We start from the raw sequence: 26,036 nt of genomic DNA, 5'->3' as shown, positions 1-26,036 counted from the left end.
TCATTTTTTCCTTTAGTTTCTAACAAGTTTTATTCCCCCCACCCTGCCCCTCTGCAACATATGGGTTGTCTTAGAAAGTTATTTTATAGAACATAGGAAAAAGATATTTTCTGAAAATGACCCATTATTCTGTTACTTCCCATTTAGGTAAATTCCAAATACACTGATTTAAATTGCGTGAGGGAGCTCTATTGGAACTATATATTGAAATAACTTTCCTGGTTTTGCTATCTGAGGCAGCTATCCTACAATGAATGTAGCTTGTCCTGTGTATGTTGGTAGTTATGTATCAAGGCTGGTTAAAGTTAATACTGAGGGTTTTCTGAATGGGTGAAATTTCAAAAGTCTCTGGTTTACTCTGGAACTATGCACAAAAACCATACCTGGACATATAATGTGGAAAATTGGAACAGTTTATGTATCTTGATAATCCAAATAAATGTTCTAACATCTACCTCAATTACCTTAAATCTGCAAGAAAATGTGTTTTTATGTTGGAATTAGTATGAAAAATGCTTCAGTGTTTTATTCCAATTTACATGTCCAGATATAGCTTTTGAATAATAACAGTCAAGGCTTCCATTATGTTTCGGGTGATTTTCATATATTATTTCTAACCTGCATAGCAACTTCACAAACTAAGCATTGTTGTTCCCATTTTACCCACGAGGGAACCAAGCTCATAGAGGTTACAGGATTTATGAAGAGCTTGAAATAGTAATCTTCTTTGAGGAATATCAGCAAAGTGATGAAAGAAACAATACTTGTTAAGTCTCAGGAAATGAATAAATGTTCACAACATTATCAGTTTGAAAAGAAGGGAGCAAATTTCAAAGAATTTTTTGATGGCAAATCTTTGCTCCTGTTGGTTGGCCATAGTCTGATGGTGATTTTGGTCTTTGCTCTCCTTTCTTTTTGACTTTACAACATCGTTTTAATGCTTGTTTTTTCTTTTATTTTTTAAAGTATAATTTTATTTTCCAAATCTTCAAGTGACTAAATTGAAACCAAAGGCTTTAAAAAAAGGGAAAAAGTTACTGTGCTCCATACAAAACAGCATGTCAAAATACCAAGTTACTTTCTCCTTCTAAGGCAATAATTTGCACAACCAAGCTATATTGGAATGCATTAACTTGCTACAATTTTGACAGAGACAGTCTGTGTGCACAAATCCCTCGAATACTGATGGGATTGTGATTATACCCTGAAAAGAGAAGAGTCTGAATACAAATTTTAGAGGGCCAGAAAGTGTTTAATGTCTCATTGTTTGCATGGAGATTCTAAATCACATTCAAGTCAATGATTCTGATGCTCATATCAATGCACAAATGGAACAGAAGAGAAAAGCCAGGAAGGCTGTTTTCTGAGTGAAACACTGATTTTGTTCTCATGTTACCAGCAAGAGACCATTTGGGATATTTAAGCCTGAGGTTGAGTGCTTCACATTTGTTAGAGCTCCTCAATGTTTGAAATGGGTTTTCCCTTTAGGGAGCCCATCCATTTGGACAAGTGCTACATTAGATCAAAAGACATGGGAAGAGGTATTTTGCACAGATTGAATTTTTTTCTGGCAAACTAACATAGCCTTTTAGCACAACATTGTCTATTCTCTGCTGAGTGTCTTTTTTTTTTTTTTTTTTTTATACTTGGAGTCTGTTTTCCAATAAGTGTCAGGCTTTTTTCATGTGGCAAATTGGCTAGTAGCCACCTGGAGATAATTTGAAATGAAAGCTGGTGTTATGGGATTTGGTTTCTCATCTCTAGTTGGTAATGTTTTTCAGTTTATTAAATGTTGGTTAGATTGCTCATTGAACTAAAATTATTATTCATCTAATTTTTGTATTATTTACTTTTTATACACAGAAATATTAATATCAACCTTTACTTTTGGGACTTTTGGTTATAATTATATTCTGTTAAAGTGTCATGGAACTACTAAAAACTCCTATCTGTAGTTTTTAATTCTTCCAATTGAAAGAAAGGCAGTGTCATCAGTATCTGAAGACTATCGTCAACTTTGAATGGCTTAAAAGGAGGCACTGTAAAGCAAACTTGCTATTTTAACTATAAGGAAAGGATAACCTGGCACTGGAAATCAATGACCATGTTTTATTTCTGAATGGTGATGCTGATCCATTTGAGGTGAACACAAATCCCAGACCATGTTTTATGGTGAAACAGTACCAGGTAGTTGGAGACAGCACCAGAAAGTATGCCACCCTCAGGGCATATGGAGGGGATGGAGGAAGGGAGAGAAAACAAACATGTTCTATCAATCTGCTTTCTTCCACCATGCGTTGAGGAGAATTGCTGGCATGACTGATGCAGTTTTTCCCTGTTGTCATTAGCAATCGCCTCCAATCATAGCTAATCATCTACTTCCAAAATGAAAAGAGAGTTGGCCAAGGTGCAGTTGGAACTACTGCCGCTGCATCTCTGGGGACATCACTGGAAACTTTACAAATTCCTGTTTCCAAACTGCTGTCTTCTGATACAACATAATGGAAAATTGGAGCAATTATTCAGATAATATGTGCAAGCAGTGTGTTTTCACCTTTGGTTTATTGAAGAAAACCATCTCTTAGTTACAGTCATTCATGACTTCTAGCATTTCTTGTTAGAACCATCACCTTTTCTGAAATTATATTTAATTTATATTTCAATATTCTACAACTTGCCTTTCACAGAGTCTGAAATCCATGAGTTGCTGCATAACCATCAATTGTTTTTGAAGCTAATTATTACCTTTGTAAAATAAGAGATATTAGAGAATTATAGTTAGAGACTGAGATCTGGTGTTGAACTAAGTTCAGATATTATCTCCTTTAGACTTTGTATGACTTTGGAGAAGTCACTTAATTCTGTGTGACCTCACTTCTTAATCTGTGAAATGGGGATAATAGTATTACTTCTCTCAAGCACTAATATTCAGCTGATATATACCTATGTGCCATTTGTTAAAACATTGAAGGGCTTCCACACTGATTGGTAAATAGCTGTAGCCTCAACCCCCCTGAGATGTCTTCCTTTCTTCTCACCGCCTCAGTATACTTTGCTCTCCTCATTGATCCTTCAAGGGCTTGCTTGCTCAGTAGGGGGCCACCAGGATCCTGCCCCAGCGCTATTTCCAGCTTGTATTCTTATAGGTTGTTTTGTACCCGTTGGCAGTTGTCCTTAATACCGTTCTCTTAATAGAGTCATTATAAGAATTAAATGATATATATTGATATGTTTCAAATAGTACCTAGTGCTCATTAAGCAAGGGGTCCAAGTTGCTATTATGAGTAGATGATACATTTTACAAGGTAAGGACAATATAAAGTGGAATCATGTAGTATTTATTCTTCTGTGACTGACTTATTTTCACTTAGCATGTTTTCCAGGTTTGTTTGCTTTTGCACATTGCGTAGCTTCCTTCTTTTTTTTTTTAAATACCAAATAATATTCCATTGTATATATCCACCACATTTCCTTTTTTGATTCTTTGCAAATGATGGACATTTATATAGTTTCCACATCTGGGCTATTGTGAATAGTACTATAATGAATGTGGAAGTGCTAATATCTCTTTGAGATCCTGATTTTAATTCACATGGACAAATACCCAGAAGTGCTATTGCTACATAATATGACAGTGCTAATTTTAGTTTTTTTGAGAAACTTTCATAGCCTTAACGGCTGCAGCGTTTTTGCATTCCCACCAGCAGAATGTAGGGGTCCCATTTTGCACCTCATTGCCAACAATTTTCTTTTTTGATAATAGCCATCCTGGCATATGTGAGGTGATAGCTCATTGTAGTTTTGTTTTATAGTTTCCTGATGATTAGTGGCATTGAACATCTTTTCATATACCTGTTTGTCGTCTTTGGAGAAATGTCTATTCAAGTCTTTCCCCATTTAAAAAAAAATCATGTGATCAGCTTTTTTTTATTGAGTTAATATTGGGTTTATAACACTGTGTATGATTTAGAGGTACAGGATAATACCATTCAGGTGTTGTTACTTACTATACCACACCTACTACTCAGGCACCCCTAGACCTTTCACTTGCTTTTTAGTTAGCTTCATGAAATATGCTCTAATTCTGCAAAGGAGGCATTTTTTTTTCCTTCTTCTAACCTGATTTCATTTCTCTTCATTAATAATGTCCTCCTAAAACATCCATTCAGACAAACATAATTTTTGCTTTTGTTTAACAAGGCACTATTTTCTCCAATTTTGCTTTTCTTCATAGCATTCTTAGAAATTAGTTTTAACTTTTGCATTTTAAAGACCATTATTTCATGCTGTGGATAATTTTCTTCTTTTTTCAATCTACAGTCTTGGAAACCATTTAGAAAGAAATTTTCATTGTCCCTTACTAGTATCGTGGGAAAATCTACTTTGAAAAAGATCTATTTAATTTTATCAATGGCTAATGTAAGCCAAATAAATACTTTTTGTCCTTTCCATAAGCCACTACATTCAAAAAGAAAATAATTAGAAATGAACCATTCTCATTTATAATTCAGAGGCCATTTTATTTGTTTTTCTTTCCTTTTCACACTGAAGAATAGTTGTAATAGAAAAGAAAAAAGCCAACACACTGCAGTCAGTGTTAGATTTATCTTTGAAACATAAATGGACTTTTCACTATTGAATAGATTACTGAAACATAGATGCACTCTTTCTACCAACCATATGTCACTAAGGCATGCTCTGCAACAGTGGAACACCAAGTGAAAGAGACAACACATATGTGAAATTATATTAGAAAAGAATACAACTTCTGGGCTGAAGAATACAACTTCTAATTTCATCCTTTCTTTAGGTGTAGCTATATTAACCCATTCAAAGTCAATAGAGAAGGCTCATATTTGTCTCCAATAGAGTAAGAGTTAAAATTCGAGTGTGTTCCAATCTGCAAATTTGTGCTGCTGAACACATAATGGGTACTCATTAAATATTTCTTCAGTGTTTTATTAATTGACCTCTAATTTTGCACTTGGGGAAACAGATGAATGACACACCAAACTGATTTTGTCCTTGGCTCTGCCAAATGAGTTTTTGCCACTTAGTTTTCCACTATTATGTACTTTCCAACTTAAATACTTGTGAATGTGAACTTGAGATCAAAAGGAAGAAAACTTCATTCTAATACACATTTTCAGATTTTCCCAATTCTCCTTAACCACAAATTCAATGTCTTATTGATATTATTGTCTTTGGATTAATATTTTTTAATGCCTAGTAAAACCTTACCTGTTTTTCTTCCCCTCTTGTTACTATCTGTTACATTTGTGTTGGTTCTCATGCAAGTAACTATTATTTATTGGACTTTTCCTAAGCCTCACTGTAGGTTATAATTACTTGCATTTTCTTGATAAGAAACCTGGGGTTAAAGAGAATGTAAGTTGTCTAGTTTCATAAGTAAATTTATTATTTTTTCAAATGCACATTGTCAGAATACTTGATCTGAATTTTACACTGCCAATATAATTTTCCAATATAATTTTCCAATTATATTGCCTTCAAACTCCTCAGGGACAGGAGCAGTTCATCGGGATGGGGACTTAGATCATCAGGAAACCATTCTTTATCTTTATTTAGTAGCTTCTACAGGATATAGCACTAATTATTTGCATTTAAGAAATATAAAGGTTAGTAGCTTAGCCTAATTTCCCTTCCAATCAAGAGGCATACTTTACATTGGGAAACCAGAATCAATAAGCCTAAGTAACAAGAGTCTTTTAATGTCCTCAGGATGTGTAGAACCCACACCTAGCAGAGAACTGAGAACCTTTGTGCCTCCTAAGAGATTGGTGGAATTAAGTCTAGACTAAGCTCCGTTAATAGCCAGAAATCAAGCATAACCTTTTAAATATCACACATATATGTCATGGTGTAAAGTCTGACTTTGTCTAAAGGATACAGCAACCCAAGCTTCTTTTCAGTCAGCATGCATTGGTTAAATGATTATATGGAATCTGTGACCTGTTGCTAGCTAATTCCACGCAGGTCCTCTGCACAGGAGTGAAAAATCTCAGAGTTATCTAAAGAAATAAGCTCTTAGTTGGCCTTATTCCTTTCATCTCTTCTCATTCCTTTATCGTATTTATATTTTAGTTTGAATTTAGTGTGAATTCCTTTATACCTTTTCAGATAAATTTTCATCTAGATTTTTCTCTCTGAAGGTGTTATTAGAGACTTTGCCTCTAATCCCAGGAATATAAAGGTCCTGCTTGTTTCTGTTGTGTAGTTCCACTGCAAGTATTTTAGTATTTATTGTCAAATTTTCTCTAATTTCTTTAAGACAAAAGTATGAACCTCAGTTTTTCTCCTAATATCTTCTTATTTCAGTTTTCCCTATGACTAAAGTGCATATTTCTTTAAAGAAACACAACATTTTCCTGTGTATCATCACCTCACCCATTGTTTTTGTTATTTCCCTCCCATTTCATCTTAAAATAAATAAGAGCTTCCTTTTCTAGATTTACTTCATATTCTTTTTGTTACATTTGCACAAATCTGTTATTTTTAAGTACTTTTTGTTGACATAGTTTATATTCCAAAGAAAGGATGACCTAATAAAAGCAGGTAAACCTGAATAATCTCATGATAGCCAGTAACACATTAATAATAATAAAGCAAAATATTTGTATTTTTAAAGAAGGACATACAATATCAGAGATAAATATCAATGTAGATAAAAATAAAAATGCCATTGGATAAAGAGAAACACTTAAGTTAGAAAATAAAAGCATTAAATTTTGAATGCTTTTCCACCTTCTCAAGTGATGATTTATTTGGCATTATTGGTTATGAGGGTTCAGCAATTTGAAGAAAAATGTATATACTCTTTCCTCAGTGCTTTAATTGGAAGTAACTAATAAGAAAAGCACTGCACTGAAATACAGTGAAGTTGTCTTCCTTCCTAAATGCTTCTGTGGTGGTGTCCACTTTGATTTCATCACTATCTCACTCTCTACCCTCAGTCATGATTATGTTGCTCTGATCATTAATAGTGACATGCAACTGTCAATACACAAGCTGCTTCTGTAAGTAGCATTATTGTATTTGCAAAAAAGTATAGCAGATAAAATGCATCATATAAAGCACTCTTCGACTCACCTAGACTTCTTTCTCTGCTTTACTCTCTAGCTTCACATGCATGCATGTGTGCATACACACAAACACATGCATATACATGTCACATCAAGAAAACCTGAGAACACGTTAAAGCTCCAAGTTCATAGTGTCATGGGGAGGTGAGATCCTGAGTATACCAAGAAGCAGGGTTTGGAGAATTTGTAAGATGATAGTAGAAGGGAAGGAATAATACCTGCATACCAAGTTCTTAAAAACTTCTGAGAATGTCTGCACCACATGTACATACTTATCTCAGAGGTCTGCCTTGATTTATTTTAAGAACCATTGAAGCTCTGAAACTCTATTTGTCTTTCAGGGACTCAGTTTCCTGTGACTTTTCTCCCAACTTACATCAAGACACAGTTCTTGCAGTATTCTCAGCTAACATAGCAATTTCCTCACTGTATCTGTACTTACTATCACTATGTAGATGTCACCCTATTTACATTGAGTCACCTCCCACCTTTGCTTGCACAGCTTCTCCACAAGTGACCTCACTGATATCACCACATACAGGTTCTTAGCATTTTAGATCTATTATTTATTCCATGGAGCCTAAGGTTGCTCAGTCTCAGGACACTGTAGCTGCCATCCCAGATCAGCATATCCTTATTTCTTGATAAACACATGAAATTAGAAAAGAATTTCAGGAGCTCCATCTCATCAATTCTAGTTTGGCTGGGTCTTTGCACTGGGTTGCTCTTAATGTTCTGTTTGAGGAGATAGTCACTGGGCTATTTTTACTCCAAAGCTTATCTGGAATATATGTTCTGTTCCCCGGGACTCTCACATAACTCATATCACAATTCCCTCTAACAGAGATTAAGTCTGTTGCCCCTGATTTCTGAGTCCAGAGTCATTCTGTATGCTTTAATTTATAATACTGAATGTCTAAACTTCTCACCATTTTATGTTTTATGCTAAGATTCTGCATCTTCTCCGGAGACTCTTTAAAGCCTGGAGTCTTGCTTCCTTCCCTGGGTTAGGGACCAGTTCCTAAAGTCCTCAGCCTCCCCTGATTCCTCTTGCCAATCTGGGTTTTAGAATATTGCTCTTGCCTGGATTCTCTTCATTGCTGTTTTTCACATAACTGCCGGCAGTTCTCATATTCCTTCTTGGAAATTCAGTGCTTATTAACTACCTCAACTGTTGCTTGAGATTGCACAGTCCTTTGCCCACCATGCCTTCCTTGACTCTGCTACCCACAAAGTTTGTTCCTGTGCCTGCTCAGTTCTGTGGGTCATCAGGTCCCATCCCTACTGTTTTTCATATGACTTGCTATGAGTATTGAACTATACAATGCCAGAGTGGTCTTACATTTGAGAACACACATCTTAGTTAACATGCTGAAACATGGATCATATTTTGTAGTAATTTGAATGTATTACTGAGATAGACAAACTATTTTTAATGAAACTCATCATAGAACAAAATTATCAAGAAAACACTTTGTTCTTAGTGCCGCAATTGCCTTACCTTCTTATTCCACACAACTAAGCTCTTCCCCGTGCCCCCTGTGCCACTGCCCCCTTTACACACACACTGATAATACCCAGTGTATTAGTATTAGTGGTTACTATTCAGCAAAGTCAAAGATGCACAAATGCTATGTGGGTAAGGCCTTCCACTCTTCCTGAAATGAAATTTGTTTCAAAAAATTCTTTAGCTTTCATTCAGTACTGGTGAATTGTCCTCCTGAGCATGGTCTCAGTCTATCTTGTTACTAAGTTGTCATTTAAATTCAAATCTATAGTCTTAACAGTTTTAACTGTCTAAACTACTGCATTAGTTAGAGGGGAAATATCCCAATTAAAAAAATACCTTTAGAATATACAAAGTCATTCTCAGCTGGAATAAGCTCAAGAAGCCCTGAGAATATGATGACAGAGAGAATGGGAATATCAATCTACTGATTGCTTCAATTTTTCATAAAAGGAATATTATTGCTGGTCCTCCGTAGTGGTGCAAGGGGTTAAATCTCAGCACTAGGAAGCTATTGGCAGTACTGCAGCATGAGTTTCGATCCACGGCCAGGGAGCTGACACATGGTGCAGCAGACCTCTCCTGTCTCGCCCATTGCTCCCCTCAGCAATGTATTTCAGTAGATCAGTCTGTTCTGCTCCCCACTCTGTCTCTGGTGAATCTTCTCATCACCACCCCCCCCACCCCTGCACCTCTGGCCTAGATCCCAGTTCTTGTATGCATAAATAAATACATATTTTTTTAAAAAGGAATATTATTGCTAAAAAATTATATTAGGTTTTCAATTAAAACTTTCATTAATTTTATTATAAAAATACAATAGCCTAATATGAATATTTAAAGTTATCAAAATCTGGAATATATTCCGATTAGTACAAATTAACATTATTAATACTTATATATTTATTTATATTATTGATATATAATATTAAAGTCTCCATATTAGAGAAATATTTAAACTAGAAAACCTGTAAAGCCTAATATCACTGAAATCTGGTATCTGAAAATATAAAAGTGCTGTACGAGCATATAAAAGTGAGCTCATATCTCAGAACTAGAAGCTTGACCTCTAGCTTGGAATGACTTTGTATTGCCACAGACTAAGTTCTAATCCATGGTTTGTTTTTACAAAAACAGTGTGTGTGGGACCAATGTGTTGATAACACCTAGACAAATCTGCTAATTAGCTTCTATCATAAATTATTTCTATTTTCTACTGTATTATACCTACTTCCTATTATTTATACCTGTTATTTAATAGTATATTTAGGAAGATGCAATATTATGTTTTACCTGTGTTAGGTGACTATTGAAGAATTATATAATGAACTCAGATAATATATATTTATAACATAATGAATTGAAATGGTAGGATTCACTAACTTATCAATCTTGTGATTATAAAGATTCACTAACTTATCAACCTATTGTAATTATGAAATTAATTGTATATAATTTGTCAATTATTGCTATATCAGTAGTTGTAAAATTAACAATATTTAATGATGGCTATCACTTGTTTAGTGTTGAACATATAGTAGATGTTTTAAGTGTATAAACTTGTTTTATCTACCATAGCTACACAATGAGGCTTTAATATTTCACATATACCAAACCTCTCAGATAATGAGGATGGGACCTGGGACTTTGCCTGACTCCCACAATTTTGCATCATTTGCACCTCAAATACTCTGAACACAGAGCCAAGGAACAAGACTCATATAACAACTTATTAACATTGAGGACGTCTGCACATCACATTTCTTATTAGATCCAATCCTGGTTAAATATTCAATGGAAGTGATTTATGATTCATCACCAATATCAAGTCAGTGAAATGACTGCATGTGAAACTATATAAAGGTATGAAGCAGAATAGCCAACTACACTTCATACTAGTTCTCATAAAAGTTTCTCTCCAGGTCAACATGTCAGCCCACATGAGGCTGCTGTGTTACAAGCAGTAGGGGCCATGCTCCTAGTAGCCTTTGGAAGAGAACAAAGTGGAGAGCACAGGTATGGGTCTGTTTGTCAGAGCACCACCTTCACCATACCCCAGGGAGTCTAAGATAAAGCCCACAAATGGAGAAAAACAATCACTTCTAATGTCTTCACCATTATCAAGGCCATTAAAGAGATGTAAAAAGCACAAAAGCTAACCACCATCATAAATAGTAAACTAGCCTTTGAGAAGGCAATAAGAACTCAGCCTCTTAAGTAACTAGATGTACGTTAATTTAATTTTATTGGACGAAGTAGAAAAATATAAAACATTAATCACCATCTCAAGAATGATTTATTATGCATATATTCCTGCAGAGAGAAGGAGAGCTGTTTGCTTTTGGTAGTCTTCCAGCTCCTACTTCCTTCTTCATCATCAGGAGGCTGCATTCATACATCTTCCGTATGTCGATAGTGGCTTAGCCCTGATGTGACCATTCTCTGCTTTCATGTGTTCAGCCGGAATGTACTGACTTTCATGGGCAAATGGTGGTGAGTTTGGTATTTGTGATAAAGCTGTTACATATCAGACCCTCTAGCTCAAACAGTTTGATCTAAGGGCTTCCCAGATGCCCAAGTTATTATTTCTCCTCAATAGGTATGAATGGACCCCTTTTGTATTTTCTTTTTCAGCTTTATTGAAGTATGATTGACATATAACTTTGTGTATATTTGTATACAACATAAAGATTTGATATTCATGCTGCAAATGATTACCACAATATAGTTAACACATCTATCAGCTTACATACCATTTTTGTTTGTGTGTGTGTATGTGTGTGTGTGTGTTTGCGCGTGCGTGCATGTGATGAGAACTTTTAAGATGTACCCTCTTACCAGGCTTCAAGCACAGTATTGTTAACTGCAGTCACCATGCTGTACTTTAGATCCCAGAGCTTACCATTCTGATCACGGCAAGTTTGCTCCCTTGACCACCTTTACCTCCCTCCCCCCACCCCCACCCTTGGTAACTCTCATTTTCCATCAATCTGCTCTCAGTTTCCTTAAGTTCAGGTCCATTTGTTTCTTTTTAGATTCCATATATAGTGAGATCATACAATATTTGTTTTTTCTGACTTAATTTATTTGACATCATGTATTTTAGGTTTATTCATGCGGTCATAAATGTCAAGATTTCCTTTATGACCAAATAATATTCATGTTCATATATATACATACACACACATAATTTTCTTTATCCATTCATCCTTTAGGAAACACTTAGGATGTTTCTATGTCTTGGTTATTGTGAATAATGCTGTAATGAATATGGGGGTACAGATATCTCTTAGAGATCTTTTTCTTCGGATATATAAACCAGATGTGGAGTTGCTAGATCATATGGTAGATTCATTCATTCATTCATTCAATCTTTCTTCCTTTTTTTCTTTCATTTATTTATTTGAGGATGCTTCCTATTTTTTTTTCACAGGCATTGCACCTATTTACATTCCCAAGAGTGCACAAGGATTTCATATACCTATTGGCCATTTGTATGGCATCTAAGGGAAAATATCTGTCCATGTCCTTTGTGAATGGGTCCCTTTCTAAGCAAATGTGCCTTTTGGTGGTGGGTGAGGGAGGCATGTGCACATATGGAAGTGTGAAGCTGTACTCTGAAGTTATATAGCTCTGTAAACAAATGGTAAATTTAAAAACTTGACTTTTTGAAAAGAAAATGTTCCTTACATTGCAAATATTGTTTCCTGAACTTCCTGACTGATATAAACGGGTGCATATGTTCCTAGTGAAGAAATCACTTTCCTGTTAGAGTGATTGAGAAATTCATACAATATTTTGGGAAAATACAACTTCCACAGTCAGCTTGATTTTTATTCTACTTGAGTTCATTTTGTCATATTTTTAGAAGTAAATAAAAACTTTAAACTTAAAACTAACTTGAACTTCTCAGGAAATAATGCAGATTTTACTTATACACAGACCACCATGTATATATGATTCACTAGCAAGATTCAGCATACCACGTCTCAAGTCAGGAAAGCTAGTGGAATGCCACTGTTTTGAAAATATCCAAATCAAATATCCAATCAAAATCAAATATCCAATAGAAAATATCCAATATCAAATATCCAATCAAAATCATAACAAAAAGATTTTACAAGAGGCTAGTATAAGGTAATTGCCTATTTTTAAAATTGTTTGGTCTTAATTTTCAAAATGACCAGTGCCAAAATATAATTTCTTGTTTCAGCCTTGCTGAAACACATTTCAGACAGAAATATAAAAAATTACAGTTATGCTGGAATGCATAATTTTAAAACTTGTACAAATGAGAATCTTGCCTGTTAAAACTTACCAGGAAATTATAAACATACTATACATGTTTTATTGTTGCTTAAGACATTATTGCAAATCTCATTAAGCAAATCCTCAGGGAATTTCCTCCTAAAAAACTTCAACCAAAGTTATTATTGTTTAGATGGATCCATGCTTCTGGAGAGGGCAGGGGTCTGGACTAAACATGATACTTAAATTGAGGATCATGATGGCACAGTGTAATTTATTTTAATGGGTCTGTTGTTTTGTATGGTTTGTAAACTGGCTCTGAAAAAAAAAAAAATCCAAGATGAATTCTAACCAAGGGTTGAGTATCAACAACTCTCATGGGAATAAGCAGTTAGTTCTCAAATATGTGAATGTCTTTGAAGGACTTAGTGGGAACCATGTTTCAGTGTGTTTGTTAAAATTTCACTAACTTGAAAGTCATTCATTTAGCAGGAGATCAAAAGTTTGGCATTGAACTGATAGTATTTAATTTTAACTTTCAAACTTTTCTCTACCATAGAAGCTTGTTCAAAGGTGGAGTCTATTTCCTTGATTAATTTATATTACCGGAGACAAGTATTAGAAAGCAATATCTTTTGTACTTTTAGTTACTAAACCACAACCCAAATTAAAAGTAGTATTTTTAGTTTGCCACAGCCATGTGGGGAGGGGCGTTTCTTCATGACACTAAGACTTATTCTATATAAAAATGACAGAAAGTACTTTTTTAATTTTCAGGAAAGGAAGTTGGTTCTCATTTGAATACAAGTAATAGAAATATTGCTGCTTTCAAACTATAGGTAAGAATCGAAATACTTTAATAATATGTTTTGAAAATGCTTATCCATTAAAAATTTATAAAGAGTAGAATTAGAATATCCCAAACCACACAAAAATCAACAATAGCATTAAGATAACAGAGAGAAATCACTGTTTTTGTGGACAAGGCATTAGCCTGCTTGGCAGGGAGTCTAGAAATGCTCATGTTCTTCACCCAAGAGTTTTGAGTTCCTAAGGATATTTCATGTGATCTCTGGGAAGCAATGCCCCAGGTCACCCTATGGGGTACCCTGTTCAGCTCTAGCTTGTTCTGGAGGAGTTCCTATCAGCTCTAGAAACAAAGCAACTTCTGACTGGTCAAGCCTGTGAGGACCCACCTAGTGTCCACAGTGCCCACCCTGTCTTGGGGGGATTTGTTGACACTGATATTGCTGGCATCTTGGACGTCTTCCTGGAGAGCAAATTGCAGATGAGGCGACAAGGAAGAAAATTTCCTTTTTATTTTTTGGAGAAAGCCTGAGGAATGAGCCGAAGTATAATTTGAATGAGATAATTGCAATGGTCAGCATCACCTAACCATCCCACCCTGGCCCAGGAGTCGTACACCAAATCTGTGGGCCTACCTCTTTCTTTTCTTACAAGAAGTTACTTTTTGTCCTGAAAGTACTTCTTGGTCCCCTAGCCAAACAACCCTGGGCTGTTATGTGTCACCAGTTATTCAGAAGATACTCGTTCAGTTTTATGCTTGGTAAAACTTAGCCTTACATGCTAAGACCCCTCATACAGGGTCCTGCTAATGAACAAATACTTTACTTACTAGGACTGTGCAACATTGAGGTTGTCATTGTCTCTTATAAATTTTGCTTTAACCATTTAAGATACAATTCAGAAAAATTATAATAAGAATCGTAACTATTATGATAGATTTCTAGCAATTATTGCATCCTACTGTATGTCACACAGTGTTCTCCATTGTGTTTTATGTTGAATAACTCATTTAATCTTAACAGTAACCCTGTAGGACAGGTGTGCTTATTTCTCCCATTTTACTGTGAGGATATAGAAGTCACTTTACTTCCCTGAGGTCATGCTGACTGGATTCATAGCTTGAGCATCTGAAGATCAGCCAAAAAATTATTTTTTCTCCATTCTTAGTATAAACAACTAATTAAATGCAATTAAAGAATATTTCTCTCCTATTTGAATGGTAAGCCCCATCAAAACAGAGGATCTGCCTGTTAAATTTCTCCATGGTTTCACTCACACCTAGTTTGTGCTTAGTACAAAATAGACAACAAACGTTTGTGGGACAAATGTTTAGAAAACATTCAGTGGCTTTTTCTTATGTGACCTTTATTCTTTTTCTTGTGTTTCCAACTTCTGTGCTTTTTTAAATCTGCACTAAAGAATTACTGACCAGTATCTGGATTAGAGTCATTCAACATTCCTTGTTAATAATTTACACAGCTTTCTGTCGGCTGTAATTGCTAACAGAAGAATTGGGGTTGGTTTGGGAGATGGATCAATTAAGAAGGTGTTTTCCTTACAGGATATCATCAACTAAACTTCACTGAGATGTGTAATGGAACAGACTGAAATATGGAGTCCATATCTAATGGGTGAGCCACAACTTTCACCTCTTCTATGAGATCTTTACTATACACTATTTTGTTAATTATTCCTGACAATAAGAATAATTTAAAAAGTTGTTTGCACCACAGATGACAGTGCTGATAGAGCTATGTAAGTTATAGGTGAAGTGCTATGTAAGTTGACTTACAAATCTCCTTAATGAATAATACATATAGAGACAATGTAACTATGTGGCTTGGGAAGCAAATCAGAGCCGCAGTTGGTAACTGTATGTTAGTTCTAGTCTTTGTGTTACTAACTGTTTATTTGAATATTAATCCTTTAGTTCCTCATATTTTGTAACTATTGGGCATCTTCAACTTCTTAGTTCTAAGACGTTATGGTAGCCATATTCATTAAAGGACTGACAAAATAACTTCATTTCACACAATGTTTTCTTTTCAAACTATTTAATAGCATCCTGGAATTTGAAAATATCCATTCATAAATTATTCTTATGTTGGACTTTGATCAATTCACTTAAATTTAGTATGCCCTCCTCTCCATTTGTAAATGAAGCATAGTCTTGACCTACTTTTCAGAGGAGCCAATAAAAATGATTAATTGAGCCTGCCTCATATAGTACTTTAAAAATGTGTAATTGATTTGGATATGGAAAAACTAATCACAAGTTTTAAAAAATGTTTAAAAATACTTGCATGAGAAATCCAGAATGCAAATAGGGACTTGCTAATGCTGAATAAGAAGAATATATTGTGCCAGTCAATTTTACTAGTTTTAAGTAAAGTTTATCTAATTATAAAAATCTATTTAATCAGTGATGGAGTCATTTCATTTCAGTGAGTGTCTGGTCATTGGGGAGCTCAGCGACACAATCAAGACCTCCTTTTATTATGCTCAGTTCCAGACTACCTTTAATGAAATGTGACGATGGAGCATTTCCTTTGATTAAAGCACTTTAATAAATACATAAGTAGCCAAATGAATTTACCAACTAGGAGGGAAAAGGAGTGAATGGAGCTGTAAATCCTATAAGAATAGTTTTAGTGTTTTAAAAAACTTTTATGGATTATTTAAATTGTGCTTCTCTAATTACAATAGTTTATAATGTTTCATTTGGTTTAATAGCATTTGCTTAGATTATGTCATTATCATAGTTAGCAAGTTTTCCTGATATCTACCTTACAGTAAGTATCTTTCCAGTAATGTGAAGGATAATTGAAGTTAAGTGAATGTGCTTTCCTTTTGTATCCCTAGAAGAGAACATAATAGAATCTGGAGACACTTCCATACCCACTTACTGTATTTCAGATATATTTATTAAAGGCTTAATTTTGCATATTCATCCTTTTATTCCTCCCTCACAGATTTTAATCATCCCATTCAATTTTGGCAGTGTAGCGGTGGAAGGTTACATTTTCCAACTTTTGTACTTTTGCAGTAGATCCATAGCATTGTAGAGAAAATATAAAAAGATTCCAGTCTTCTCTTTGTTCAAAATTTGGGGGAAACCTCTGATTATACCTCATATCCTAGTCCTTCAGCTCTGATTTCAGAAGGTACAAATGGGGAGAACCTTCACCCTCTTTTTTATTTTGTGTGGTCCCTTGGCCCTAATTTGTACCCATGCGACTCTCTTAGGTTGATTTGAGTGAATAAAAATAGTATTGTAATTGAAGGCAAACAGGGGCTAAGGACCATTATGTAAATATTTTGTTTGTCCTGTACCTTATCTTTGCTCATGCATTTTTTGGAGTTTAGGTGTGTGCATATGTGAGTGTGCGTGCGTGTGTGTGTGTGTGTGTGTGTGTGAGAGAGAGAGAGAGAGAGAGAGAGAGAGATTGTTAAGATTGTTATCTGCTCTAGTAATGCCATAATCACAGCCAAGTAAAACACCTTCATTGATTCTCTGGTAGTTACTGCAGTTCCTATGGAAAGGAAAGTGTGCTATGGTCCAGTCAAAAGAATATAGACTTTGTAGTAAGGAAAAATTAAGTTTATATTTCAGTTCTGGATTCACAGGTAATTACATTTAATGTATATTGCAAATTCATTGAACCCATCTGAGTCTGTTTCCTTAGTCACAAAATGGGAATAATAATACAAACCTCGCAGGATTATTGTGAGTACTAAGTATGGAAACTTTATGGAACATTGTATGTTTTTAATAAATGTGTGTTCTGTTCTGCTTCTTATTACTCTACTGAGATGGCTTCCCATAAAGCAGAAATATGATAAAATTTGAAACAGAACTATGAAAATATGAATAGTAAAAGGAGGGTAAAGCAATTAGACTAAGCAAATATTTAATATTGTTTATTGCCACTAATTGTAGTACTTAACGCTCATTCTCAAAGGACAAGGTGACAAGAGAAACACAGATTATTATCAATATTTGAGAAAAAATACAACTCACCAAATCTTTCTGTACTAATATATTTAATATTAAATGCCTTTGTACCTATTCTGCATCTCATTTTCATTAAGATTTTAATTGAGTTAATTACAAATTCAGCAGAGAAGGAACACCACCAAATAATGAATAGATATTTCTCTACTACAGTTATGGCTACTTCTTTTCTTAACAAATAAAGGGAATCTTTTAGATTCTTATTAGATCATTCTAATAAGGTTTGAACTAGAGGTTTTTCTGTTGTAGAAATGATAGAAAAAGAAAAGCTGATAAAATGAAGAGCTAGTGAGATAATGACTGATACATTTTTCTCTTGGTTTGGTGAGTACAAAAGTATGGATATTTTCTTGCCTACAGTTCTTCTGTAGTGACTGCACCAGTGTAGACCTTTCCCTAACAGTCCTCACAATTGTGTATTTGTTTTCCCCTTGGTCCAGTGCCAATGCTCTATCAACACTACCCCGTCTTCCCCTTTCCCATACACATGCCACTTAATTCTTCCCAAAGTTCATTGTTCTCATCAGTCAAGAAGTTTTCACTTGAAAGAAGAGAATGTACATTTGAATTTTAAAACACTCACCCACAATTGGTACTACAGTGTCTTTTAGTGCAAAGGAAAGTTGTAGTGTTTACAAATTCCCAAATTCCTAGCAGATATTAATCTTTGGGATTTATCAATGAGAAATTGGAATTCCTGCAAATTTTGCAAATCACATATGATCCTTAAAATATTATCAATAGTATTCATAGTCTTTGTGGATATCCAAACAAGTGATTATAAATACAAATAAAATATTAATTTAGGAGCATTCATAAAGCACTGTAGCCTGTAGTGCATATTCAAATATTGGTAAATACCAGTGAAGAATACTGGGTTATGTTAGAATAATGTAACATTTTATTTTTTTATTTTTTAAGTATTTTGAAATTCCATCTTTATTTATTTATTTATACATACATACATACAAGCACCGGGTACAGTCAGAAGCACGGGAGGGTGAGAGAATTCACCAGAGCCAGAGCGGGGAGCAGAGCAGGCAGAAGGACCGAAGTACACTGCTGAGGGGAGCAGCGGGCGGCAGGAGAGGTCTGCGCGCCATGCGGGATCCTCCTCCGATGGCCGGGGAGCAGCCGGGGATGGAACCGGCACTGCAGAGGCTGCGGGCAGCTTCACAACCCAGCGCTCAACCGCTGCGCCACCGGGGAGGCCCAGAATAATGTAACATTTTAAATTCTAGGGCCTCCCCGGTGGCGCAGCGGTTGAGCACTGGGTTGTGAAGCTGCCCACAGCCTCTGCAACACCGGTTCGATCCCCGGCTGCGGGGTGAGGGTCCCACATGGTGCACAGACCTCTCCTGCTGCCCGCTGCTCCCCTCAGCAGTGTACTTCGTCAGTCTGCCTTTTCTGTTTTCTGCTCTGGCTCTGGTGCATTCTCTCACCCTCCCGCATATCTGACTGTACCCAGTGCTCGTATAAATAAATAAATAAATCTTTAAAAACCAACAAACAAACATTTTAAATCCTAGCAAAGTTAATATCACTCATGACACAGAATCATGTACTAAAATTGCCAATGTAAGGACTTAATTTTCTCACTAAACGTTATTCCTTAAACCATTACTCATAGGATTTATTCACTTTATATTATACAGATAAATTTATTAATGTTTATTTTATTTGCAAGCATGACTCACTGTTAGAAGCAAAAATAAATTTTGTTAAAAATGATCACACATTTATTCAGCAATAGCCACAGATATCTGTGGCAGGAGGTTTCTGGGAACTGAAACCCCCTTTTCAGTTCCCAGAAATGTTGACCTCAACTCCTGAGCCTCCCAAGCATTTCCTGCTCCTGCTTTCTATCTGACTAGTAGATCCTTTGAACCAGTGATGTATCTATGAGGATTGTTACATTTCAATTCCTGAAAGAATTCTCATACTTTTCTTAATTTTTTCCATTTCTCAAGTGATTTTTCTTTGGATCCCAAGTATACCTATGGGACCCTAAGAAATAGTCCCTATTTTTAGGTCAGTGGTCTTCAATATTGATGAGACTTTTCATTCACTTGAATGTTATTTTTGAAATATTTGTACCTGATGGATCCCAGAGAGTTGATTTAGTGAGGTATATATTTTTTTCAAATACAGAAGATTCTATTGTGTAGACAGGTTTGAGAAGTTCTCCAGCTACCTAGTTGCTTGCTCCTCATTCTGTAACTCTGTGGATATACTTAATAAAGTATTTTTCCTTCTTTCATTGTAGGCAAATTAATTTTTGTATTCTCTGAAGTGATTTGTAAAAATCTCCAGGGGAGATATATTTACTGTTGAAACTTATTTTTGATCAGTGATTTCAGAAGCTAAGAGGTTGAATGTGCTTTCCTAGAAATTTTAGGAAATTTTCCTACAAGTTGACAAAAGATATCTAAAAATCATTGTGTAGGTCTCATAGCCTCAGCTGGCCTTCAGAAATAAATGGGTAAATGAAAGACAAATTGAAACCATACTGTTTGAGGTTAATATATTAAAGGTTAGTACCTTTATTATTATATTCTGGCAGGTACAAGTATTTAATCAGTTGTGCATGTTTGATTATCAAAGAAATACATGCACCCATTTACAAATACTTGTGCAGAATTAGTCATACTGAAAATAATACTTATCTACCCCAGTCTCCCTCTTCAGAAATACTCGTTTTTCATTCTATCAGTCATTTGTCCCTGTCTTCATCTTAGCATTTCTAACTAATATGATTATGCTTTTACTTCCTGATGATTTATGTTTTGACTTTTATTTCTTTACAGCCATGATAGGATGGATTTAACCATCTGTTCTCTTACTTTCTCCATCCTTCTGTTAAACTGCATTGTTATTTTTCTATAATTTTCTACTGGTTACTTTTTGAATTTTAATTCATATATTTGCATCATTTTTCCTGTTCACGAACTGTGAGAGGTATAGTTCATTTATAAGACAAAGATATTGGGGGGCGGGGAGGGGGGCGCAGGACCCCAGGGCCAATTCCCGTCCCCCCAGCAGCATGGCATCCTGTGCTGAGCCCTCTGCCATGGGCCCCGAGCCTGCTGCCCCACCTCCAGCTGGGGTCCCGCCGCTTGAGGACTTCGAGGTGCTGGGTCGGGTAGAAGATGCAGAGGGTGAGGAGGAGGAGGAGGAAGAGGAGGAAGAAGAGGAAGAAGAGGATCTGAGCGAGCTGCCACCACTTGAGGATGTGGGGCAGCCCCCACTGGAGGAGGCTGAGCAGCTTGGGGCCTTAGCCCGAGAGTTCCTGGCTGCCATGGAGCCTGAGCCTGAGCCCGCCCCAGCCCCGGACGAGTGGCTGGACATCCTGGGCAATGGGCTGTTGAGGAAGAAGACGCTGGTCCCAGGCCCACCTGGCTCTAGCCGCCCAGCCAAGGGCCAGGTAGTCACTGTGCAGCTGCAGACATCACTTGAGAATGGCACCCAGGTGCAGGAGGATCCTGAGCTGGTGTTCACCTTGGGGGACTGTGATGTCATCCAGGCCTTGGATCTCAGTGTCCCACTCATGGATGTTGGGGAGACAGCGATGGTCACTGCTGACTCCAAGTACTGTTACGTCCCCCAGGGCAGCAGGATCCCGTATATCCCCCCGCACGCAGCCCTATGCCTGGAGGTGACTCTGAAGACTGCAGTGGATGGGCCTGACCTGGAGATGCTCACGGGGCAGGAGAGAGTGGCCCTGGCCAACCGAAAGCGGGAGTGTGGCAATGCCCACTATCAGCGGGCTGACTTTGTGCTGGCTGCCAACTCTTATGACCTCGCCATCAAGGCCATCACTTCCAGTGCCAAAGTGGACATGACGTTCGAGGAGGAGGAACAACTCCTGCAGCTGAAGGTGAAGTGTCTGAAGAACCTGGCAGCCTCGCAACTGAAGCTAGAACACTACCGCGCAGCACTGCGCTCCTGCAGCCTGGTGCTCGAACACCAGCCTGACAACATTAAGGCGCTCTTCCGCAAGGGCAAGGTGCTGGCCCAGCAAGGCGAGTACAGCGAGGCCATTCCCATCCTGAGGGCAGCCCTAAAGCTGGAACCTTCCAACAAGACGATCCATGCAGAGCTTTCAAAGCTGGTGAAGAAGCATGCAGCCCAGCGGAGCACAGAGACCGCCCTATATCGGAAAATGCTGGGCAATCCCAGTCGACTGCCTGCCAAGTGTCCTGGCAAGGGTGCCTGGTCCATTCCATGGAAGTGGCTGTTTGGGGCAACCGCCGTTGCCCTGGGGGGTGTGGCGCTCTCTGTGGTCATCGCTGCCAGGAACTGACTGCCCAGGTGGCCGCAATCCCCTCTGCGTGCCATGGACCCCACCCCGTGCTCCCCGATGCCCCCAGGTTCCCTGTCCACTGCCCTCTCTGAACCTAGCCCCCACCTCTAGGGCAGGGGAAGCAAGGTTTGGGGGTTGAACAGGAGGGGCTGAGGCTCTATAGGGAGAGTGAGGTAGAACCTGGGCCCCATGTCCAGCTGGGAGGGAGGGGGCCCTCATTCCTCCAGACCCAATTCCCAATCCATCTCCACTTGCTGGGTCAGGTCCCAGTAGGTGCCCACCTCAGTGTTTCCTTCCCAACAGGCCTGGGGCAGCCCTTCCCCTACCCAGTCTGTGTCCAACACCAAATCTCCCTGCCCCTGCCTATGCCCTCTGTCCAGGCTCCACTCCTCCTTCCCTCTCCGCCCCCCAGTGAAAAAAAGCCTCCCACCCCGCAAAAAAAAAAAAAAAAAAAAAAGGCAAAGATATTTGCCCTTTTCTTCTACTCTCCCACATTTTCCAGTTTTTGTTATTTTTACTTTTACATCATCAAAGTTGATAAAAATATATCCAACTTTATATATAATATGCATGTCCTATATTTTGTCTGTAGATTAGTTTTAAAAATTGATAGCTAATATATATATATTCATTTTATTCTGAATATATAAAAATAGTAAATGAAAAGCTAATCAGGCTTTTGTACATTGATGTGCCCTGCTTTCATTTTTTTACTGTTTTCTTTTGCATCCCTCATCCTTAAAAAAACTGGGGGGATAAATTGTGGCAATGGTGATGAGAAAGTATAAAATTGTACATTAGTGGTTAACTTAATGTAGTGTAATACATATACTGATTCTCAATGATGCATACCTGAAACTTTTATAATGCAATGTTACTTCAATAAAAAAGAGGGGATTTTGTTTAATCAGATATTCTTTCTTGACCAGATTATTCAGACACTACTACCCTCAAACTGCTTTATTTTTTTTTAAGTTTTTTTTTTTTTTTAAGATTTATTTAGTTATTTATACAAGCACTGGGTACAGTCAGATACGCGGGAGGGTGAGAGAATGCACCAAAGCCAGAGCGGGGAACAGAACAGGCAGACCAATGAAATGCACTGCTGAGGGGAGCAGCGGGCGGCAGGAGAGGTCTGCGCGCCATGTGGGACCCAGGTGGCTGGGCATCGAACCGGCGCTGCAGAGGCTATGGGCAGCTTCGTAGCCCAGCGCTCAACCGCTGTGCCACTGGGGAGGCCCACTCTCAAACTGCTTTAATAAGCTGTACTGCCTTTTGTCTCAAAGCTATAATTCTGAGACTTCCTTCTAGGTTAAGAATAATTGTTTCTTATATTTTGGAGACATTATTCTCATTTCTAGGAGTGTTGATGCTGGTCATTTCCCTTCATTTTTATGTAAAAAATCATTATAGGTGAGCCTCCCTGGAAGATTTTTTAATTTTCACTTTATCTTTGGCACTCTAAAATTTAACATTAAAGTGTGTAGAGTGGATATTTTTCCATTCATTATGTTGAACATATAATGCACTGTTTCAAGAAATTCTCACTCAGTATTCCTTCGATGATTTTCTTATCTCAGTCCACTCTTGTCTAATCACCTGAACTGTAATTAGTGTGATGTTGGGCATCTTGTAGAAACACTGATGTACTCCCTATGTCTTTTATATTTTCTCTAATCTTATGTTTAATTTTTTTCTAGCTTTTTGTTAATATTTAAATTGTTTTTTAATCTCTCAGTGATTTTTATTAACTTTCAGAAGCTATCACTTTTTAATTTTAAGAGACATTATTATATTCCTGTTCATGCTATCTTTTTCTCTCTCTCTCTTTCTGTCATCTACATACATTTCTATGTCTATTCATGCCATAATAGATATTTAAATATTTTATTTCATTATTTAATGTCTTTTTTTGCTTCCCAAATTATGTCCAGTCCCTCTGCAATAACATTTTTCTGTTTAGCATTAGTTTCTTTATTTCATGTTGCAGGTTTGCCTTAAGGATATCATTTTGTTTGTTTTTAATTCATGTTTAAAAATGCAACAATACAAAGCACATTGGAATTCAGTGCACAACTTGGGATTTTGATAGGTGTATTTTATAATAATTGGGCAGTTACTTGACTGTTACAACTGTTAAAATTTTTCAGAATTTGAGATATTGTTTTCTGTTGCCTGGAAGATCCTTTAGAAAAATAAGTCTCTTATTTTTTTGTTAAGCAATAGATATCAGGGAGCCAGGTAGTGAGAGGGAATGGTGACTGCTTGACTTTTAATTAGTGTTCTTACTTTTATCCCCAAGTCTTTCTCAGCTATATGTCCCTTAGTTGTATCTCTTTTCAAGTTTGCTTTTCCAGGTTGGTGCTTCTTATCCTTATACCATCGTTTTTGTTGTCCTTTTGTGATCATTGTGGACACCAAATGGTCATAAGGTTGTGTCTGGTAATTAAGTAAATGAAGAAGACTATCCTTAAAAAATAAAAATGGAGTTGGCATATCCTGAAATTGAAGAGATTTCAACTTATCCTGAAGTTGAAGAGACTTCAGCCATTTCATTTTATTCCTTTGCAATTAATTTAGTGAATTTTCAAAAGGCAAAAATAGTAGCTGGAGTAGATGCACATGGTTGACTTGTTTTCTTGACTCAGAGATGTTCTTAGGTACTAAACCCTAAAACACATTTATTATTTCTTGTTGGGGGTGGGACTTCAGGTTCTATTTCCATCAAAATCCCTCCATCCTACCTTAAATGAATACTGTTTCTAGGTTAAACTGTCCTTGCCATGCCCAAGCAACCTCAGTCACATCATAAAGGAAACATTTCCTATTCAAAAAATTTTAATATAAAAGGCCTTCAATAATCTAAAAGACAGTAATTTTACCTTGATTTTACGGAACCATGACAGCATGCTTAACGTTTCTTTCTCATTTGGACTCAAGGTGTAAATTTAGGGCTGAATATTGAGACATAACTCAGGAAAAGTGATTTTGCCTGAGTCTAGGTTAATATGGTTCATTTATCTAGCTTTCTGGTTCTATAACTTGATCAAAGATGGACTGAGTTTGATATATAACCTGAGAATGAGATGGATGGCGCATTGCTAGGTGGTCACTTTTAATGTCGTTTCTCTTGCCAGGCCTTTAGGTAATGTTACCGAAAATTAACAATTATATCCTCAGATAAGAGCTCAAGTGTCATGATTTTCTGATGCTGACTGAAGGGAGAATAATTGAGAATTATTTACATTATTTGATGATGGCAAGGTTGATGGCATATTGGATATTGGATAAATATAAATTTATTTTCAACTTGAGGAAGGCCTCTGAAGGGATGCTTGTAAACCAGGCCAAAAATGGTATTTAAGTTGTCAAGCTCTCTTTGTTATATTGCCAGGTTTGTCATTTTTCGGAGTTAATGTTGAATGGTGGCTGAATATGCCAGCCCAAAATATGACTATGGAGTTCGGAAAATGCCACCCCCAAAATATTCTGCTTTGGTATTTTGGTTATTTTGAACTGCCAGAACTTCGAAAACAAGCAAAAGAGAGACTTACTCTGAATTCCTCTTAACTATGGAAAGGCAGTTCTTCTGAAAGGAACTCAGTTGTCATCAATCCCCTCCAGAAAAGATTTAATCAGGGAGGATTGACTCATCACAGGAGGGGAGACTAGAAGTTGATACCACACCCAAACAAAAATTTTCACAAACTTTCATACCTCCCATCTATTTTAAGGTCCCATCAAAAAAGTCATTTCCTGTCTTGGAAGAGGCTAGCATTCTGACTCCCTTTTCTATTTAGATGACAGTTAAGCCTGAATTCTAAACCACTTTATCGTTACTGTGGGGATTTTTCCTCTGGGGATCTGTGATGTGTACATGATTTATACATATTAGTAACTTGTTATTTTTTTTTTCCTTGTTAATATTTCTTTTATCATAGGAACTTCAGTGAAAATTTAGAAGGGTAGCAGGGAAATTATTTTTCCTCTCCTACAATGCCAAAGCAAGGCTTGATAGAAGGGAGGATTAATAGTTTCTGTGAAACTTCCCCA

At 36.8% G+C, this 26,036-nt stretch overlaps 2 protein-coding genes across 17 annotated transcripts in view; both read left to right on the top strand.

Moving 5' to 3' along the window:
* ZPLD1 (zona pellucida like domain containing 1) overlaps nt 1–26,036 on the top strand; it is a 290,118-nt gene that overhangs the window by 166,481 nt on the left and 97,601 nt on the right. For 4 of the 16 annotated variants that reach the window (XM_037525628.2, XM_037525627.2, XM_037525626.2 and 1 more), the window contains exon 1: nt 15,260–15,296. The exons of 6 other annotated variants lie outside the window; for them this stretch is intronic. Coding sequence is in view for 5 of the 10 variants with exons in the window: in XM_037525623.2 (XP_037381520.1) it covers nt 15,260–15,296 (37 nt within the window). In the remaining 5 variants the exon portion in view is untranslated. Of the gene's footprint in view, nt 1–10,929; nt 11,104–13,635; nt 13,698–15,226; nt 15,297–26,036 lie in introns of those variants that run through there. 6 more of the 16 variants (XM_054700638.1, XM_054700639.1, XM_037525622.2 and 3 more) reach the window with 4 other exon arrangements.
* On the top strand, nt 20,677–22,115 carry LOC119257561 (peptidyl-prolyl cis-trans isomerase FKBP8-like). The gene has a single exon (XM_037525632.2). It carries the CDS (start codon nt 20,724–20,726, stop codon nt 21,981–21,983), a length of 1,260 nt encoding a protein of 419 aa, XP_037381529.1. The 5' UTR covers nt 20,677–20,723; the 3' UTR covers nt 21,984–22,115.

The sequence above is a fragment of the Talpa occidentalis genome, unplaced genomic scaffold, assembly GCF_014898055.3.
Source record: "Talpa occidentalis isolate TD23 unplaced genomic scaffold, MPIMG_talOcc4v2.1 talOcc4.4, whole genome shotgun sequence".
Lineage (NCBI taxonomy): Eukaryota > Metazoa > Chordata > Mammalia > Eulipotyphla > Talpidae > Talpa > Talpa occidentalis.
This window is presented reverse-complemented; position numbering and strand designations above follow the sequence as displayed.